The sequence below is a fragment of the Brachyhypopomus gauderio genome, chromosome 2 (genome assembly GCF_052324685.1).
Source record: "Brachyhypopomus gauderio isolate BG-103 chromosome 2, BGAUD_0.2, whole genome shotgun sequence".
NCBI classification, from domain to species: domain Eukaryota; kingdom Metazoa; phylum Chordata; class Actinopteri; order Gymnotiformes; family Hypopomidae; genus Brachyhypopomus; species Brachyhypopomus gauderio.
Window position 1 is genome coordinate 21,539,301 of NC_135212.1, and position 21,202 is coordinate 21,560,502.

Genomic DNA, 21,202 nt, shown 5'->3' on the forward strand with positions numbered 1-21,202 from the left:
TCCTTCACTGTGTGTCTCCTTCACTATGTGTCTCCTTCACTATGTGTGTCTCCTTCACTGTGTTTCCTTCACTGTGTGTCTCATTCACCGTGTGTCTCATTCACTGTGTGTGTCTCCTTCACTATGTGTCTCTTTCACTGTGTGTCTCCTTCACTGTGTGTCTCCTTCACTATGTGTCTCTTTCACTGTGTGTCTCCTTCACTATGTGTCTCCTTCACTATGTGTTTCCTTCACTATGCGTGTTTCCTTCACTGTGTGTCTCATTCACTGTGTGTCTCATTCACTATGTGTCTCCTTCACTATGTGTGTCTCTTCAATATGTGTGTCTCATTCACTATGTGTGTCTCCTTCACTATGTGTATCTCCTTCACTATGTGTGTCTCCTTCACTATGTGTGTCTCCTTCACTATGTGTGTCTCCTTCACTATGTGTGTCTCATTCACTACATGTATCTCCTTCACTATTTGTGTCTCCTTCACTATGTGTATCTCATTCACTATGCGTCTCCTTCACTATGTGTGTCTCCTTCACTTTGTGTCTCATTCACTATGTGTGTCTCCTTCACTGTGTGTCTCATTCACTACGTGTATCTCCTTCACTATTTGTGTCTCCTTCACTATGTGTGTCTCCTTTACTTTGTGACTCCTTCACTATGTGTGTCTCATTCACTATGTGTGTCTCCTTTACAGATTCCACTGACCTCCTAGACACTCAGGAGTAATGAATGGGGTTTTTTTCCACACCTGTTGCACAGAAGCACAGAGGCCGGCTTCCTTCTCCCCACAGTACCATTAAGTGTTGTCTGTATCTGTGAGGCGTCATATGCGAGTTAATGACAAGTGAGTTAGTGTTCACTGGTGTACTGTAACACGAGTGTCATCACAACATGTGTGTGAGTTAAGGAGCGTTCACTGGTCTTTCTTACCTGTCCAACCTGCCAGACAATGACAGTAGCCACTAACAGGGTCACATCCGTCGGCATGGTTACAATCGCAAAGCTCCCGACACTCCAACCCATATGTGCCATCCTGACACAAACACGCATATGCACATGTGTACACACACACACACACACACACACACACACACACACACACACACACACACACACACACACACACACACACACACACACACACACACACACACACACACACAAACATCAGTCTGACAATGCACAGTGTCAGGATGATAATACTGGGTGTAGCCTCAGGCAGAAAGAGAGAAAGTATAGCAGGAAACACTCTCTCTCACACACACACACGCGCACACGCACACACACACACTCAAATGCAAACATCAGCCTGACAATGCACAGTGTCAGAACGATAATACTGGGTGTAGCCTCAGGCAGATAGAGAGAGTATAGCTGGCAAACACACACACACACACACACACACACACACACACACACACACACACACACACACACACACACACACACACACACACTCTTACTGGGCAGGGGAGCTGGCAGCGATCGTTAGTCCAGCCTGGCGCACAGGTGCAGGAGCCATCCATGGGGTCGCAGGCCGCCCCGTTTGCGCACGTGCAGGTCTGGTTGCATCCCACACCCCACGTTCCACTGGAGCACATGATGGAGCAGTCCACACCCTGCCAGCCTATCAGACACACAGGGTTAGACACGGCACCCAGGGAGAGGCAAACGGGGGGTCCACGGGGGAGGCTGGTCCTTTAGCCTTCACCCCTTACTCAATATAGCCAGAGAAGTTTAGGAACACTCGTGAAACACTGCAGTGCAGGCTTTACTCTCACCTGGAGCCCAGATGACACCTCACTGGTCTATAATTGAGCACAATCAATGGGCAAGAGGGAGGAGAAGGGACAGGGAGCGAGGTCACATCTGATAGGGCAGTCGAAACTGCAGCACATTGGCAGTAGGCAGTGGTCAATAAGTGGAATATATGCATGAACTAAGACTGTACGTGGTGGGGGGGGAGGGGGGGGTGAGAAAGAGGGAATGAGAAAAAACAAGAATGTGAGAGAATGAGAGAGGTGGGGGTGACAAAAAGTAAGAATGAAATGGAGGAAATGAGAGAGAGAGAGAGAGAGAGAGAGAGAGAGAGAGAGAGAGAGAGAGAGAGAGAGAGAGAGAGAGAGAGAGAGAGAGAGAGAGAGAGAGAGAGAGAGAGAGAGAGAGAGAGAGAGAGAGAGAGAGTAAGGCCATGGAGAACTCTGGTGTTCAGCAGGGTGGTGAATTATGAATGGGATGTAGATTAAAGGTGTCGTCTGTAATGAGCCAGTTCTTGGCCTGATGGGGCTGGGCTCCAGGGCACAGCTGGGCTCTGCTCTCCTCACCCTGAGCTGGGAGGGGCCTGCTCTCCTGACTGGACTCAGACAGCCACCACTAACTCTGAGCTCTTCATATGAGCTCTGGTGCTTGTGTTCCTACAGGCCAGGCTGGGCACTGTATACGATTCTGTGAATTATAGTGTTTTGCAATAACACTGAATTAAAGGGAAGTTAATATCTGCTACGAGTGCCGATCGTGTCCTAAAGCCCGTGTGTGCCACTGAGCGAACAGATTATGGTGAACATGCCAATAATACAGCATTTACAAATCTAGACGGCGAGTTCTCAAAACATCAATGGCTGTCTTAAAGTGAAGCAAGAACCGATGAATTGAGCAATGGTTAATCAATGATAATGATTCTGATTAAAACAGGACATTGATTTGACTCCTGCTGTTCATGTAGCAACTTTGTTTAGAATTATGTAAACATCCACAATCTGTGACAGACTTGAAAAGTGTGTAAGAAAAGAGGGAGAGATAGTTGAGGAGACTGTACCTTCTGTGCAGATGCAGGAGCCGTCGATGGGGGAACAGGAGGCGTGATTACGGCAGTGGCAGGTGGAGGTGCAGTTAGTTCCATAAAATCCAAGAGGACAGGTCTGGGAGCAGTCATCACCCTGTGCGCGCACACACACACACACACACACACACACACACACACACACACACACACACACACACACACACACACACAGTCACATACACACACACACACATGTACACACACACACACACACACACACACAGTCACATACACACAGTCACATACACACACACACACACACACACACACACACACACACACACACACACATACACACATACACACATACACACACACACACACACACACACACACACACACACACACACACACACACACACACACACACACACACACATACGCGCACACAGGTAAGAAAGCTATGAATACAGAGACATCAACTACAGCATGAGATGGAAACTGGGCAAGTTGAGATGACACTGTGATCAGGACGCTGAAACACGTCTGCTATAACTTCACACAGAGCAGCCCCTGCTGAACCCGGCTGGTAGGGACATAACAGTCCTAATAACAGCAGAACTGAAGCCACTTGTGTTGTCTTAATAGTATCAGACTCTCACAGAACCCTCACATTACCAACCCCGACCCCAGTCCTCCAAAAAACACATGCAACCTCTGTGTAAGAGCTGCACCAGAGGCTAATCTAAATGGTTATCCCTTCTGGGAATTAGAGGAAAAAGTGAGGAATTGGCCCCTTTCCTCTCCACTACAGACACAGGGGAGCAGAAGAGGCTTGGAGTCTGGCACCAGAGCCTGGCCTCCCTGTGCTTCTAATGAGCACACAGTCCCCCCACCTCTCCTATCCCTCACCACAGTCCCTCATACAGCCATTACCATCCGCCAACTGGTGACCGAGTGTTCATAAAGCCCCAGCCACAACTGAGCTGGATCCGGCACAATCTCTCTGCTTTAGCATGCTCCTCTCTCTCTCTCTCTCTCTCTCTCTCTGTCTCTCTCTCACTCTCGCGCTCTCTCTGAGCCGGTCACTACCAGTGCCTGGCTGTCTCATCCCTGCCTGTGACTGACAGCTGACACAATGATTTAGCCTCCCAATTAGCAGAGCGGGAGCAGGGTGCAGGGCGGCTCCAGCCCGGCTCGCCACCGCTGGGGACTGGGCGTGCTCATTAGCATCTGGAACTAGGTTTCAGCAGAGAGCCTGCATGAGGTGCTGGGGGCTGGGAGAGAGACTCAAAATGGAGTCTCTCTCTCTCTCTCTCTCTCCCTCTCTGTCTCTCTGTCGTCTTCTATTGCTCGGTCTCTTGTTTGGTCTTTCTCCTCCAATCTCTTCCTCACACGCTCACACTTGTCACTGCCAGCTCTCCGCGCTGTCGTTCACTCCGACGTTCCTCCGCTGCACTGTGCTCTTAGCCTCCCTTACCTCCTGGACACCCCTGTTCTATCTGCACCCATTCTCTCTCTCTCTCTCTCTCTCTCGCTCTTTCTCTCTCCCACTTTCATGCTCTCTCTCTCGCTCTCTCTCTCCATCTCTCTCTCCTTCCTCACGTGCTCATAGGAAAAGCTTACATCTGCAAATTAATTTTTTATCAATCTACGTGCGGTTATCTTTGTTCTGCTCAAAAGTGACAACTTGCAGACTGCTAACGCTGGCAGTTCTGCTACAGTTCTGTGGAGACGTGGAGCCAGTTTGAGAAGTCCACAGCGTACGAAGAGACGCGGCTGGTGAATGATCTGGTTATACAAGAGTCTCCCAGCTCAGAGTGCCTCTGAATGCACAAGGTTCAAATCACGCAGCAGAGAACTAACTAAGGTGCTTTTAATGGAGCATATAGCTTGTCTTCTTTTTAGAGGCTGGCTGTACCACAATGAATTTGTAAAGTCATAATATCTCATGGAAGAGAGCTTCACTGGATCCTTAAAATGTTTAAATTAATAAATCCCATATTAATATTAATAATATCTTAGATATTGGCTTAGGTGTAATAAAAATGTACAGTATAGTGGATACACAAGATTATTTTCCTTCAAATAGTGATCCTGGCTTTCTTTGTTGACCTTCAAATAAAATGCTGAAAATGCGAGAAGACATGAGCTGGAAACATTAAAGTATGGTGCGAAAAAGCCCTGCGAGCTCACAGCACCTTTCTTAGCAAGAGAAACTGATTTGTGTAAAGTGAAGTCCAAGGATTGCTGGCAGGAGAATGAAATCTGGAGTTGTGAAGATGAAAAGAATCAGGCTGCAAACAATATGACACGATGTCATCTTATATGGGCTTTCAAAGTGCTACCACCGCCATTTAAGCCCGTCGTCCATCCCCATTATGGTACCAGCAACACAGCAGTTCACAGAGCTCCTTTCAGACGTCCAGAAGTATCACTGCATAAGAACTCTAGGGTAAAGAGAACTAGGGGCTGTTACAAGTCCATTATTCCTTCAGGCCCCGGCCACACCGCACAGGCCCATAGGCCTGTAAGCCCTGAACGGAAAGTTGTTGGGAAACGGAGCATGGTGTCCCCTTTCCATCACGCAGTGGTCGTCTCGCTCTCTTTGGTCAAAGCTCCCGTAGCTGTGTTTAATGGAACTGGCCTTGGGCTCTTCCAGGCCGGCACTGGGAGCAGGTGGGGGACTGGAGACCCTCCACGTGGCCCCATCAACCTGCTGCAGTGTCTCTGGAAGCGGACAGCTCCGTGGCTCCAGCCGAGGTAAGACTCGGCAGGGGTCCCTGGTCCTACGTCTGTCCTAATCAGCCGCTCCACTTCCGTGCTCTTCTCGAGCACAGGGTCTGCTTGCCCTCTCTGTTGCAGTGGCAGCTGCACACCTAGTCAATCTTTCTCCATCTTTTTTTTTGTTCTGCGTCTTCAACGAAATCAAAGGACGATACATTTGCTCTACAACAAGCTCCAGGTTAAAATAGCATATAACACTGAACTCCAGAGAGGAGGTCAGGGGTTTACAGCAGGAGAATTCTTCAGGCCTTCTCTCTTCTCCATTCATGTCATCCCCTTCTCTGCTTATCAGAAATTAGCACAGACAGGCTGATCCTGGACCTGTGCTGGTCACTTTGATTTGTGCATCACGCTCCATATGACATACAATTTATAATTAATGTCAGAGGGAGTCTGGACTGGAAAACAACATCTATTTCAGAGCCCCTGCACCATGCTCCCCTTGCTCTATTTGGCACACTTTAACCCTGCTGTGTAACAGGCTACATCCATTACGAGACTACATTAAGCTCCCAGTGCCTGCTGAGATTAAAGAGTCTCACCTTGTTCTCGGCCTCCCGGCGAGAGACTTCGCACGGGCGTACGTGCCACTCCAAAGAGATTGTTTTCAAAGCGTGAAACATCTCTTGCTGAGGTACACTGACTATTGCCTCCAGTGAGATGACATGAAAATAACTTTGAAGAACACACCGTGTAAGATGGAAAGAAGCTCTCAGTGCCAGATCTCCAACACAATATGCTATTCTTCACACAAGTTATGATCACCCCATCTCTCTCTGCTAAAATCATTATTTATTTTAAAGCTGCTTTTTTTATCCGTACCAAAGTATCAGACTAAAGATCAAGTTCTGCTTTGTTGTAGAAACACCGTAATCCGTAGTAATAGCTAATGTCAGGAAAGAAGCTGAATGATTTCTTGGTCGGGGTGTAAGGGTTAGGCCACTGCGTGGACTCACCGTGAAGCCCGGAGCACAGATGCACGCGCCGCTCACGCTGTGGCAGTCGGCTCCGTTGGCACAGACACACGGAATGCTGCAGCCCTCGCCGTAGTAACCGGGCGGGCAGGTCTCGTTGCAGTACAGACCCGTCCAGCCGGCCGCGCAGGAACACTCCCCCGACAGAGGGTGACAACTGAACGAGGGGGCAGAGAGGACGAGATGGAGAAGGATGAGGAGATGAAGACCCAAGGTTAAACAAGGCAACGCAAACAATTGGCGATGAATGAGTGAGCGGTAGGAGCAGAGGCCAGGGAGGAGACGTCCATCCTGACGTGTGAGCGCGTTGTGTGAGCACCGTGGTCTGATGGATGTGCACCTCGTTCCTCTTCTTCATACCGTAATGATCCGCGCCAGGCTGCTGCCCAGTCCGCCCAGTCCGCCCATATCAGGACATTAACATTGCATTAGCCATGAAATGAGCAAGAGGAGCATGAGGAAGGAACGAGGAAGCTGTGGCCATGATGAAGGACAGGCAGCACGTCACCACTCCAAGGTTCTCAAAACTAGACCGGCGTGTTAAAAGAACCGAACGGCTTGGAGCATTAAGTCTCCGGGTCACGCTGTAAAGTGATCAGGGATGAGGGCCTTCATGGGCCCGAGCTCCATAGCAACTTACTGCCATGCTGTTCAGATTAAAGGTGCAATCTGTGTGTTTTGGGAATAGATTATTTCAGTTTTTTGTTTTTTTTTTTGCTGTAGACTGACTAGTTTCATTTTATGGTCTTACAGTGGCTTTACACCTGATGTTCCATATTGTATATTCACATGCGTAGTGTGAAACAGAAACGAGATTTCAGAAAGGCTACAGGTTTTGTCAGCGTCACGTGTACAAGTGCTTAATAATGTTCAGCGGCAGCGTGTAAAGGTCCAACTTTACTGATGCTCCTTGCTGCTCAAGACATGTGGAAAAGGTTTGGGTGATGTGGAATACATAAATCAGAGGACATGGTGATTATAATCTTAGCTATCAGATTTATCTCTAGTCTCATACTTAGTAAACAGTTGCACTAAACTCAGTGAAGAGAGCACATCTGTGTGTATGTACATGTAGCCCTAGAGCACTGTGGAGCATGGAGGGTTTGAATACTGTGAGCTTTCGCATGCAGCCCGTTCCACCTCCTTATGCATATGAGGTGTTTCATGTGGTCTGCTCTTAAGGTACAGGTTGCCGACCAGGCTCTCCCCTGCAGGGCTAACCCCCCCCCCCCCCCCCACACACACACACACACTCTTTTACGTTTTCACAGGTCATGCACACTGTAAGCAGCTATATAAGGGCTCTTCAATTAGCTGATGAGATGGAGCAGGTGTGTGGAGTGTAGGGAGATGCTGAATACAGTGGTTCCCCAGAGCTGTAGTTGAGTACCTGGGTCATAAAAGACACCAGTTACACAACTGTTAATCACACCAACCCACTGCTGCGTAGCATCATAAATATGACCGTAAATGATTATTCCATCATCTACAGTAATTTTACATTGCAAGCATGTAGTTTGTGCTTAACACAGATGAAATCACCAATGATCAGATCGTGCTGGGCTTAGACATCACGCTGCAATTAGACGCGATTCTCACAGCTCGTATCTCTGTGACTTATTTTTTCACTAAAACACCAACAGCTTGCCTTGCCTTGCCTCATTTACATGGAACATCCATTTTATTACACCAACTTCCCCTGCCATCACCTCTCCATCACCCCCACCCTCCAGCCCTGCACAATGTGAGGTGCACAAGGCATGAAATTACAGAAACATACATTGTGAAATCAGGAAAATACCAGTAGGTTGTAGTGTTACTAATATGTTGCATTACAAGTATTGGCAAATCCATAAAAACTGCACCCTGTGAATGCTGCAATACAACCACGACAGAATAACACACACGGGATCTGGTGTCCTGACTGGAACGATTATAACACGGACAAGAAAAGGCTGTAGCTTTGGCTAATATATTCTAACTCTACATTGTGCTACCTGTTTTATGTAATGAGATTTCCTCCTTAACGAGAGAGGGAAGCTAATTACTGGAGTCATGTGGTGTGTATGGCTTTAACAAATTCCTGTAGACAACGCAGATGAAGATGAAGATGGTACGATATTCATTAATTGTAGTGTTATGCAATTAATATCTACTTGTCTACATCAGGGCTCAACAATATGAACTTAAATGCTACATTATCATAATGCTACTATATACTGAGGTTAAAACATAATATATGAAACATGAAATCCTTGTAAAAAATCCTTGTTTTTTTTTGTAAAAAAAAAAAAGACACTATAAAATTATGAGATTGATCATAATTCTGACCCGGGGGAAGGCAAGACTTGTTAGAGGTCTAATTTGCATAGTGGAACCTGTGATATCAACATAGTAAACATTAAAAGAACTTGTTACAACAATGCAAACCTAATCTACAGTAATGAGTATTTAGATTCAGTGTTAACTGTGCACATTGAGTATAGTGTTTGTGACGTTGCCTGTACTTACCTGAGTGTATTTGTGGCATTACAGGGGCAGTACTTGTCACAGATGAGGCCGTATAATCCCGGGGGGCAGAATCTGTCCTGGCAGTGGGGCCCTTTAAAGCCCGTGTCACACAGACACGCCCCGTTGATGTGGTAGCACTTGGCCCCGTTCTGACAGTCGCAGTGGTGAGCACATTGTGGGCCGTACGTCCCGACGGCACACTCGTCCTGGCACCTGACGCATCAGACACGCGTTAGCGGGAGTGAAAGGCCTCGCTGCGCCATTAACGTGCACTGCCATGTCACGACACCAAAGGCAAGGAGGCCATTAGACCAGCGCCACGCAGGGCACTCATCTGCAGGGTCGGCCAGACCGGGAGGTGGTAAGCTGTTGTGGGCTGCTCTGGTGTTAGGGGGGTTCGTCCTCCGGAGCAGAGCAAGGTGAGGACGCTGTCATTAACTACAGCGACTACAGTCAGGCCGGGGACCACTCTCTGCATGGAATACCAAAGTGACTTCAGCAGAGAGGACTTTTACAAGAAGTTAAATATACAAGCCTGGCAGAGTATCAATCTTGAGTGTCCAAAGAAGCCATTAGGAGACAGATAAATAGCTCAATTAAATTATAAAATGGACTAGTTATGTTTCATGTATAAATTACAGTGCCACTGACTGTATCAGAGAGATGAGTGTTATTGGGGTGGGGGTGGGGTGGGGGGTGTCCTAACACAATCTTAGATTGTTCCTGCTGGGTTAATTTACCTGTCACGGAGCAAATGAATGTGGGTAATTTTGCAAAATATTAAAGAAAAAGAAGGACTTGTCCTGGAAATGCTTTCATCCTGCAGACAATCGCTTTAGTAAGCTAATAAAGCCTCAGGATGTCAGGGGGAAATGTAGAGACCCAGACATTACGATTGACTCCTAATACAACTGCATTACTGGTAATTAATGGGCAGGAACTATGCAGACCAGTATGGAGTGAAGAGAGGACTGATTAGATACAAGCAGATCAGATTCATATAAACCCCACAGCAGAGCAGGTAACACACTGCTAAGTAGCAAAACAAACACGGTGACCTTGATTTGAAAAGGGACATCATGACAAAAAAGCTTGGTTCCATGATTACTATGCAATTTTTTATATGACATTTTGTCATTGAGGTATTTGTACCCAAAAAAATCCAATATGGAAATCATAGCTTTGTCAAAATGAAAGAACCATTTCAGTTGTCATTGAAAGGACAAAGCAGTTTTGATGAAGTCAGACTCTGCACACTGACTGCAGCCATAAAGAGGAGAAATAAGACCAGAGTGAGCTTTCCTGACGGGCTGATGGAGTACTGATTATGTGCTTTCCTGACGGGCTGATAGAGTACTGATTATGTGCTTTCCTGACGGGCTGATGGAGTAGTGATTATGTGCTTTCCTGACGGGCTGATGGAGTAGTGATTATGTGTTCCATTCCTACGTACCTGCGGCCAGTGTATCCTGCCAGGCACTCACACTGGCCTGTGATGTGGTCACACAAGCCCCCGTTGCGACAGGAGCAGTCCTTGCTGCAGTTGATGCCATATTTCCCTAATGGGCAGGGCTGGGCACACACAGACCCCTGAGCAGAGGTAAAAACAGAGAGGAGTGTGTGTGTGTGCATCAGAGAAGAGAGAGAGAGAGAGAGAGAGAGAGAGAGAGAGAGAGAGAGAGAGAGAGAGAGAGAGAGAGAGAGAGAGAGAGAGAGAGAGAGAGAGGAGAGAGAAAGAGGAGTCTCTGTGTGTGTGTTATGTGTGAGACAGAAGTGTGTGTATATGAGAGAGAGTGTTAGACACAGGTCCAATCACTGCAGCTTTAACAGAAAGATGATGCAACGACATTATTAATGACACGCAGACTTTGCACGTTTCACTTTTAGTGGTAATAATAAGCAGTAGCTGCTTTGAGGTTCTTTGCCGAGCTACATTTTGCTCTCTCACCCATTGCATCTTCTTTCCACTCACTTACCCCCTTGTGCAGTGCATAATTACCCTCTCCCTGCATTCTCTCTCTCCCTCACTCCATCTCCCATCACCCAGCCCTCTCCTTTACCCCCACACCCTTCCCACTCCCTTCCTCTCTGTCATCCTTCTCCCTGGTGCTTTCCCTCTCTGTGTCTCTCTCTCTCTCTCTCCTGGGGTCCTCGTCCGCCTCTCCACAGTTGGCCTTACGCTCCATCCAGCTGGGCAGGAGCACTCTCCCGTGATGTGGTGGCACGTCCCTCCGTTCTGACACGGGCAGCGCTGCTCACACTGGGGTCCGTGGCTGCCCGACGGACAGCGCTCTCCACAGCTGCCATAGCACAGGAACAAAGACTCGCTCAGACTCTGAGCACCATTGCACTCGGTTGCAGCATTATAACGCAAACTTTCAAGAGCTGTTTTTTCTCCCCCTCATAATTTGCATGGATGAACCACTGTCTTGATTTAAACGAGTTAAAAATTAGCATGAAAAAAATTAATGATACTTCACCTTCTCAATTTGAATTCTGGACTACCGGAAGTGATATTACGCAGTGCGTCTGCGGATATGTCATTCACCTTCAAAAGCCTACTTACACAGCACCCATATATCCCGGGGCACAGATGCACTCCCCAGTCTCATGGTGGCAGGTGGCGCCGTTGAGACACTGGCACTGAAGCTGGCAGCCCTTGCCGTAGTAGCCGGGCTCGCAGGGATCCTCGCAACGCCAGCCCTGATAGCCGTCCGTGCAGACGCAGGCGCCCGTGATGGGGTTACACAAGGCTCCATTCTGGCACTGACAACGATTGCTGCAGTGGGGTCCCCAGTAGCCACTCTCACAACCTGTGAGGCACAGGGGTAGAGGAGACACGCACGTTAGAGAGTCTGCCAAATGCAGCACTGATTTATATGGACCCACGTAACTATTGAGAAGAAAATTTATATGGAGAGGCAGCCTTTCATTCTGTTTTTACCATAATGACTTAGTGAAGAAGCAAAGGGTCAGCGAATGAGCCGGAAGATAAATACTGGGCAGCAAGGTTTATAGTGCTGGGCAGAATAATATACATGAAACAAAATTTTAGAGACACAAATCAAAGACACGTCCGGGGGTTGGGAAGGATGTGTGGGCCTGGGTCCGGGAGCACCTGTCCCTTTGCCTCTGGGTGTGTGCAGTGTCCTTTTGAAAAATTCATTAATTAGCTTATTGATTACTTTTTATATGGTGCATGAAGCCTTCATCAAGAGAACAATACTAACAGTAATTTAATTATAAATAAAAATGCTCTGGACTGCTGTTTGTAAGTTTCACATGACCTGCTGATATGCTGCAGATGCAGGCCCAGTCCCAAATGGTACACACGTGGTCCTGCATTTCACAAACACACGTGCACGTGAGTACTGTGAGGCTGTAGCGTGTCCCATTTTTCACTTTCAGGATCAAAGGGCTGCTCATGAGCGCCCTCTACGCCTCATTACTGTGACCTTCGGTAATAACTGCAACGATGCAGAATATTACACTACATTCTCAAACACTTCCCAATCCTGAATGCACTCCAAAGAACTTCATTAAACGACATCTGGTTTACTTAAAATACTAGTCACTGCTAATCACTGCTAAGGATGGCTAGGGGCAACCCAAAAATGCATGATCTCATTTCAATTTGTGATTAGGCAAACTCAATTAGCAAGTTAGCTCCTAGTTAGCAAGTTATGTAGGTGAGAACGTTTTTACATTTTATTTACAAATGTTTTAAGTTCGTAAAATACAAGAAGTAAGGCACATGCATATCTAGATGTTGACTGACAGCACTAATACATATGATTCATCCAGTAGTATCACAAATACAGAGACCAGAAACCAAAAGAAGTGCTTGCATGATAGGAAGTGTATTTGGACACCACAGCACATCCTGGTAACTTCTGAGCGGACTATTGTGGTTTAGATTACTCTGAAAGGTCTGTGGTCTTTTTTATGGATAAAGAGTATAATGGGAGGAAACTTAAACATAAATCAGAATTATGGTATTACATCTATGATGTGTAAAGCTTCTACAGAATCTTTGGCTCCTTTTTTGATAGAGATAAAAAAGGTATAGAAAAGTCTCTTCCACCTTCTAGGACACTCAGTGTCCTAACCTTCCAATGCTAAATAATGACCTACTCTTGTTAGATAATTGACTCCCTATAACACAACTAAATGATTATTTTTTTAATCATTTTGGCCTTACTCTTTACTAAAATAATCAGGTTTTCAATTCAGGCACAGGCATAGTGATTTTTTGATAATAGTTTAATTATTGATTGATTAAGGTGGACCTGATTTCAATCTTAATGCCCTTAGAAAATTTGGTTTGGAAATCTGTTCTGCAAAGTGGTTAGAACCTTGAACAAAAATGGCAGTAGTTCAGTTATATGTAAATATAGTACATCCCCATGATTTCATGTCTCTCGAGGAATAATGTAAAGGTGCCTGAATCTCCCTGCCTCTTTTGTTAAGTCTCTCAGATTCTTGCTCCTCACATTGCTACCAGTAACTTGCATTGGACTATGGGGGAAGATGTGAAGTCTCCCAGTTCCTGGAAGATGTTGCCCTCAGCTTACAGAACGCTCCATGAGCTCATTTGGTTAAGCCACTTCCCATAGCTTCTGGCATGGGTTTAAACACATGCGAATTCATGTCTCATGTATATTCTCATCCATATATACCACTCCTGTTAAGGATCAAGTTAAATATTTAAATACGCATAGTAAAAAATGAAATGAAAAGATTCCCTTCCAACCTTGAGTGGTTTATTGGTAAAACAAGACTTTTCTTTTGTACATGTATGAATCCTTGGCTAAATTGTATCAAATGTTATTGAATTTCATTTGGAATAAATCAAATTTTATTTAAAAATCTGTAATAATGAACATAAGGGAAAATGGTGGATTAATTTTCTTGACTTTACAACCCTGAATAATACATACAAAGTGAACTGGCTCCATTGGGGTGTGAATCCTAACTCTATGCTACTACTTCCTATATCTTTTCTAAAGTAGCTGCTTTTAGATAACTCTCAGTTTGCAATTACATTTAAAAAATCTCACCAATTTATCAAATTTTCACCAGCTAATGTTATTTCTGTGGTTTCTCACTGTTAAACATAATTTCCCCCATACGCATGTTTCATGTGGCACAACAGGAATATTATTTACTTGCTTTAAAATATTGTTGTTGGTCAGTCAATTATGTAGAGCAAATGATGGTCTTTATAATAACTCAGGATTCCTCACTGCATGACATTGCAGTAAATCCAGAAAAGTACATTATGGTCTTTGAAGCTGCAGTGATGCTGTTTTCTGCCCTCTCATACCCTGCTGCTTTGACATCCCTGTGATCCCCGTGCAGTGACAATTCTCTGTTTACAATTTCAAAAACAGGAAAATAAGACCACTTTTCCAACAGGACCTAACCGCTACGTGTTACATCTTACTTGACTGGTATAGTGGAAAACATACAAGAAGTCACTTTACTTTGTAGAATATGCCCTGTTGAAATATTCTAAGGATTCAGATTCCTGCTGTCCTTTTTAAGGATTCAGATTCCTTCTTTTTGTGAAGCTAATCCTGAATCCTTTGTTCATTTGTTCTGGTCCTGTTTCTGTGCAAATAAATTCCATTCTAATGTGTTTCATTTTCTCCAAAGTCATATAAAATTCTAGTCTGATATGTTGATTTGTTTAAATTTACCCAAACTGATATATACAGAAAATCTCTTTGATTTTCAAGATGTTTTCTTTGATGTTTTTAGGTGTAAAATGAAATATAAAACAATACTTTTTGGTTGATCTGTCACGTTGAGGACCCCGGCCCCTCCCCTTTGGGTGTGTGTATACGTAGTCCACGTGCTTTGTCTGCGTCAGTGGAACTCCATGGTGATGGCTATGTTGTGTGAATAATGTGTCTCACCTGTGAATCGTCTCGTAATCACGTGGGGCTAATGTGGTTTGTCTATTTCAGGGGTGCTCATTACCTTCGATCATTACGAAAGAAGTGTCGGTCGATCGCGAAGGAACGTGCATAGATCTCGTCACATAAAATAGTAGTAGATGAATCGCACATCTGCAGTGACGGTTGTATTTGGATTGACATTCACGGTAGCCAATCTGCAATCCACTCAACAAATTACGTTCGCCACCCCCCCCCCCCCCCCCCCCCCGCTCAACATATTACGTTCGCCCGCCACCCCGGTAGATCTTTCTGACTCGGTCATCTTATAAGTAGCTCGCAAGCCGAAAACTTGTGGGCACCCCTGGTCTATTTAATGTGTGCTCGCACAGTGTCCTGTGCTCGTCGTTGTCTAAGTCTACACGTTGTGTGATTCGTGTGTGTTTCTCGTGCGCTATTGCGCAATACCTGTTTACATTAAAAAGTGACGTCTGTATACAAAATCGAGGATTCTGTGTCATGTGCCTTGGCGTAGCCTGAACGTCACATGATCAAAACCTTTTACTTCCCTTAATTATAACAATGTTCATAAATAAAACAGTTCAATTAACTTAAAGTAAAACAATGTTCATAAATATAAGTTTAACTTACCTTTAATTAAAACAATGTGAATAAATAAAATAGCATGAAAATATTTAGAGACAATCACTCTCTAAAACTATTTAAAACTTTTGTGACCAACTGAAACTAATATGTGTCTTTGCATGTTTAGATGTTTAGATGTTTGTTAGAGTTGTCTTGTTTAGCATCAAAAAAGAAAAAAAAACATTCTGGCTCTGCGTATACATAGAAAAAATGCATACAAACATGAAAACAACATAAAAACAATGCAGCCTTCATTTTTGCTATGGTTAGCAATGAAGAAGTGGATGTGTGTAAAAACATTCAGGTATATTGTTTACTGCACTAACATTCTCAGTGTGTTAAAACTGAACATTTGTGATCATCCATCGTTATAGGTCAGCAGGTTATGTTGTGCCCGTTTTCTAAGGACCTTTGCATGGCCCTGATCCAACATCTCAAATTGCAGCAGTATATCCCATATATAGTATGGGAGCATGGTGGTTAGTAGCTCAGAGGAGTGAGTCCCTGCTGTGTCCCCAGGCAACCTGAGCCACAGGCCAGTATTCTACGCATGCATTGCCTACCCCTGCCAAAGTCCCTCAAAGCAGCGATACAAGGAGATATGAAGCAACACCTGAAAGGTTCTGCAGAGATATATCTGGACATGGATGTGAGTTGGGATGACATGGATCTGAGGGAAGGTTAGTAAAGAGAAACAGATACAGGTCAGCTCTATGGCTGGTGGCCATGAGGATGTAGCAGTAGACACAATGTCTGCTTCAGCACAGATGCCAGACTTTTGGTGAATCCATTACAGTAAAGTATGGTTAAAATGGGCCTACCAAGTAGTTTCACAGTATTATATATGTGTGAGATGAACTGTTTGGATGAAAGTTTCAAAAGACACTGTGTGAGAAATTCAAAAATGTTGAGTGATTTTGGATTGAAATATGCTGACAAATTAGGTTGAATTGTGTTTTGTTTTTTTGCCTGAAGGACGAGTGCTATAAGAGATGTAATGTTGTGCAAGGCGTGGCCAAGATCTGCCAGGCAGCTGACAAGAGCTGTGAATTTGGGTCATGCTCCACAAAAGCGTCGTAACACAAAGATCATCGTCAAATGGATTAGATATCACCCTGAATGCTCTCTCACGTATCAGATGACACTACTACACTTAACGCTACAATGCTCTGGGAAAACACGACCATGACACGACCCTGCTCACTCACAGGATGAGTGGCCTTTGAATCACTATTTAAGACACTTATAACACATTGAATATTCAGAGGTGGCTTGAGTATTTAAGACACTGATAACACATTGTTCTTCTCTAGATGTTTTTACAGTATTCAGTTTTATGGCGTTAGGAAATAAATTATTTAACAGGGTTTTTTGCAGACTGACTATCAAGGGTCAAAGATTGACCTTTGAACTTTCAAAGAAAATATTGATCTTGGCTAGAATTATTTAGGGAAATGTAGTTTGTATAGAGTAATACAGTTGATATAGGGGAACAGAATAATGCCTGACACTAATAATTTTTGTGAAGTAGGAGAGGACAGTAAGGTCACCTTGAAGACTGTAAGAATACTAAACTGCCAGTGATTGTTAAGCACCAGCAGCAGGGCATTTTAAATGTTTCAGAAGCAAGACACTCTTAACTGACCAACAAGACAGAAGCCTGTTAATCCTGAACAATGAGTTGTGGCCTGGGGCTCTCTGTCCAGGAACTGGCCGAGCGAGATTCGTGAAGTCACTGGATTTTATTGTCCAGCTTGACAAAAAATGTGGCTTTGTTAAATGTTTTATCAATACAAGTGAATCCCATTGAAAGTGCAGTGGGTGGAGCATATATTAGAGTGTGTAAATTAGTGAGTCATTAATACCATTAAGAGGGAGCTCTCTAAAACAAACCTCACTGATAAAGGAAAGTCTCTGGTGTGCAGTAGCTTTGGAGCTTTGGTGTGCCCAGCTGCTCTGGGGCCATATAAAGTGCTGGACAGAATAAATGCCTCACTGCATCTGGAGGTGATTGCAGCGACTGAGAGAGTCTCATGTCTCTCATTCACCCCCAGCAGACGAGCCAATGAAAAAACCCCAGCATGTGGCGTGGGCTGCAGGCTCAGTGAATATTCATGAATCGACTCCAGCACCATCCCTGATAAATGCAAACGGATTTGGGGATTGGTGTACCTGTATTTCCTTGGCCAAGATGAGAGGACAGTATTAAAGAATGAATAAGATCTAAATGAAACCTGTTGGCAGCGTTGCTCGTTGTGTGTGTGCCAGCCAAACATGATGCTAAAGATCAGTGGTCAGTATGGAGGGAAGGATTCTGCTGGGTGGAGGTGGTGGAGGTGGTGGGGGTGGTGAGGGCAGGGCAATGAGTCGCCCAGCACAATGACACCACCTTCTTAGGCTCTGCAGGAAAGCACTGTATTAAGTGGCCCAGAAGAGGCAGGCAAGCATATTATTGATTTGAGCAAATCGGGTATGGATGTGTTCCCGCCAAGGCTGTGCTCTCGTGTCACACAAATGGCCGGGGCACTTTGGAAGCAGACGGCCGGCGGGGGGTCTGGGGGAACAGATGAGTGGCTCACCGCTCGCACCACTCACAGTCAATCACCTTCCCGCCCGGCCCTCCACACCCACCCCATCCCGCCCCCCAGCTCTCCCACGCTGATGAGCCCAAGGAAGCAGACAAACAACACCGGGTCGGACCTGCCCCCCCGCTCCTGACCCACACCTCGTCAACTCCCCATCAGACCAAGGTGAGGGCCTTGCTCCTGCCACGCCCCTCACAGGGGGGCGTCCCGCGGTGCACGTCCCGCGGTGCACGTCCCGCGGTGCACGTCCCGCGGTGCACGTCGTCCTCCGCCCCATCATCCCTACCTGTCTACACACTGCTGTGCCTCAGGACTGTCTGGGCTGCTCATTTGCAGTGGTACTAAATTACTCTGGGGGAGACAAATGGAGAGAGAAATGTAGTTTAGAAGCTAAACGTATACATTTTTCCCCTTCAGGCTCTCAGGAGCTCCCAAAAATGTTGCCATCAGAGAACGTAAAGCTTCTTTTCTCCCAGCTGAGCAGCTTCCCAGCACCCCCCCCGGCTAAAGCCCATTATCCCGTCACCTCTCGCTGTGCCGAGGCTCCCGTGGACGCGCTGGCTCTCACTGTGGGCCTCTGACAGCATTCAGCAGTGATTGAGGAGTCAGAGTTCACTCTGCACTACAGGCAAGGCTGCACAAACACACACTGCAGCCCTGAAGACTGGAAGCATGCTGTGATTCTCCGGACAACTGGACAGAACTTCATTATGCAACAGAACAATGATTGAACACATACTTTAAGACTTTGTCTGGACTTTTTAGACAAGAAAGAGCAGCTGATTTCCTGTGAGAAAAGCGCATTTGCACCAGTCAGAAAGGACCTGCACAAATCCTTAACCTGCTGAAACGCCATGAACAATCTATCGAATACTAACATTTTTTGAATGTGGTTTCTAAATGTCCAACTCGTCCCTGCCTCCTAAGTGTTCCAAGTATACAAAGGTCTTCAGAAAGACAAACCCCAAACTGAAGCAGGACTAAGACGTTGTCTTCTTGTGGGCTTGTAGAATGTGTGGGTTTGTGTTTACGTATGTGCGCATGCGACGAGACAGAGGAGACCTGCACCACAACCCCCATTAACAGCAGCATGCTCTGCGCTAACCAGCTAATCAGCGTGTGCGTGTGGGGACGCAACCCGAGCTTCTTCTCAACAAACTTCAGGGCTCAGAGCAGCCGGTCTGAGCCTTGGACGTGAGTCTGGACGCTGTAGTGTTATAAGGGTGGAAATACAGAGGTCTGATTCAATCAGAGGGATGGGAGAGATCTCTGTGAAGGGCACCGTGTAGCACAGCACTGGGAGAAGGGAGGCGCAGATCTATAATGCTGGCGTTTGAAATGCTCCCAGTAGGGTGGGTATGCCCAGACCACATAATGCACAACCTGCTCAGCCACGGACCTGATGAACACGCCTTTAAGGGTTTCAGGAAAATACTGTTGGCTGTAATATTTCCAGAGCAATAGGAGGTAAAGACGAATAACTCTCTAAATCTACAGCAAGTCTGTTGCTTCGCTCGTAGCCTGATATATAACCAAGATCAGAGAAGGAACCGAAGGGCACAGAATGAGCAGGTCTGTTTCTGCTTCCAGCTGGACTCCTGTGTCCTTATCTTCACTTGGTTTTATTTACTCACACATACACTGTACAACAGGTCTAGTACATTTGGATCCTATCCTGTTTATTCCTGTAATAGAGCTAATGGTACAAATAGCTCTAATTATGTGGATGGCTGTGAATTATTTACATGCTGAGGTCAGTGTGCTCATACCAGTATTAACCCAGATCAGGCATTTAAACACGAATACAAAGGGGCTCAAGAAGGTGAAAAACCGTCTCAATATTTGTAAGTGACAGAAGTGCCTGAATCAGTTAGTACTAAAGAAAGCACAGACAGAGAGACCAATGGCTCCACAGTATCTCTATCAAAGCCCAGTGTCTCTGGGGCCAATTACAGCCTTGCTGAACACAGTCCTACAGTCTCCTCTTTTTAATTAAAGTTCCTTGTGATAGAAAGGCGCCCTCTAATCAACCAGTTCACCAAAACCTCACCTCTGTTCATAATGGCTATACGATGTGGCAAATGAGACTGCAGTGAAACGAAAGCTCCAGGGTTTGACAGAATCTGTGCATTCCTGCATGACTCAGAGTGCCTGTCAGACAGAAACCACCACGGTAAGTCAGCCTTTAGGTGCTGCGGAGACAGAGGCAGTGAAAGTGTGCCTTCATCACTGTGCCTTACTGCAACTATAGGACTACACGTCAAAGTGAGCTCCAGCCTCAGTTTAAGGCCCCGGTAGGCTAAATCCTCAAAGCACCTCTACCAGACTTATTAAGTTGATGTCATATTTATCAGTCTGTGGGATTGCCATGATGTAAAATAAAGCTAAAAAGTAATATGGTAACTCACAACAGATACAAGTCATGACAGTACATTTGGCTACCACAGTGTTTTTTTACATAATGATTTGACCATTACACGAGTGGTTGTGGTGGCTTGTGAGGACATCAAGAGTCCACTGATGAGAATTCACCCACACTTCTCACTAATGTAACTACTGCTGCTGAGAACGGTTCTTGAAAAAACTATGAATGAAAGAGAACTATTTAGGCACAAAAATATTTTCAGGTGTAAATTTTTCCAGTCTTCAGGACAAAGATATTCAGGGTCGTTCTCGTTCTGTGTGCAATATTTGTGGGCCCCCAAACTGCTGGAGAATTATTCAGGACAAACAGAGTCCTGTCAAAGACTAATGGGACTACAAGGAGCACCCTGTGACTTCGAGGTCTTGGTGCGAAAGCAATGATTGTTGGTAAACTCAGGTGATGTATGTCACTTGGCAGCTTTGCAGATCGACTCCCCATAAAAACCGCCGACATGCTCTGTGCACCATGGTCCTGTGTCCCGTTCCAGAACCTCCTCCAAACACACATCCTCGGGTTATTTATTAGCATAGAGCGTGCGGCTGCTTGCTGTGAAGAAACAGGGGAAAAAATAGCTTTGGGGGTGTCTCACGTGGAGCAG

General features: G+C 45.6%; 1 protein-coding gene across 3 annotated transcripts in view; it reads right to left on the bottom strand.

Annotated features, from left to right (window-relative positions):
* megf11 (multiple EGF-like-domains 11) overlaps positions 1-21,202 on the bottom strand; it is a 95,555-nt gene that overhangs the window by 24,972 nt on the left and 49,381 nt on the right. For all 3 annotated transcript variants that reach the window (XM_076991041.1, XM_076991032.1, XM_076991048.1), the window contains 8 exons: positions 11,616-11,862; positions 11,229-11,349; positions 10,503-10,639; positions 9,050-9,262; positions 6,521-6,695; positions 2,811-2,931; positions 1,459-1,622; positions 926-1,028 (listed from right to left, as the gene is read on the bottom strand). In XM_076991041.1, coding sequence (XP_076847156.1) covers positions 926-1,028; positions 1,459-1,622; positions 2,811-2,931; positions 6,521-6,695; positions 9,050-9,262; positions 10,503-10,639; positions 11,229-11,349; positions 11,616-11,862 — 1,281 coding nt within the window. The remainder of the gene's footprint in view (positions 1-925; positions 1,029-1,458; positions 1,623-2,810; positions 2,932-6,520; positions 6,696-9,049; positions 9,263-10,502; positions 10,640-11,228; positions 11,350-11,615; positions 11,863-21,202) is intronic.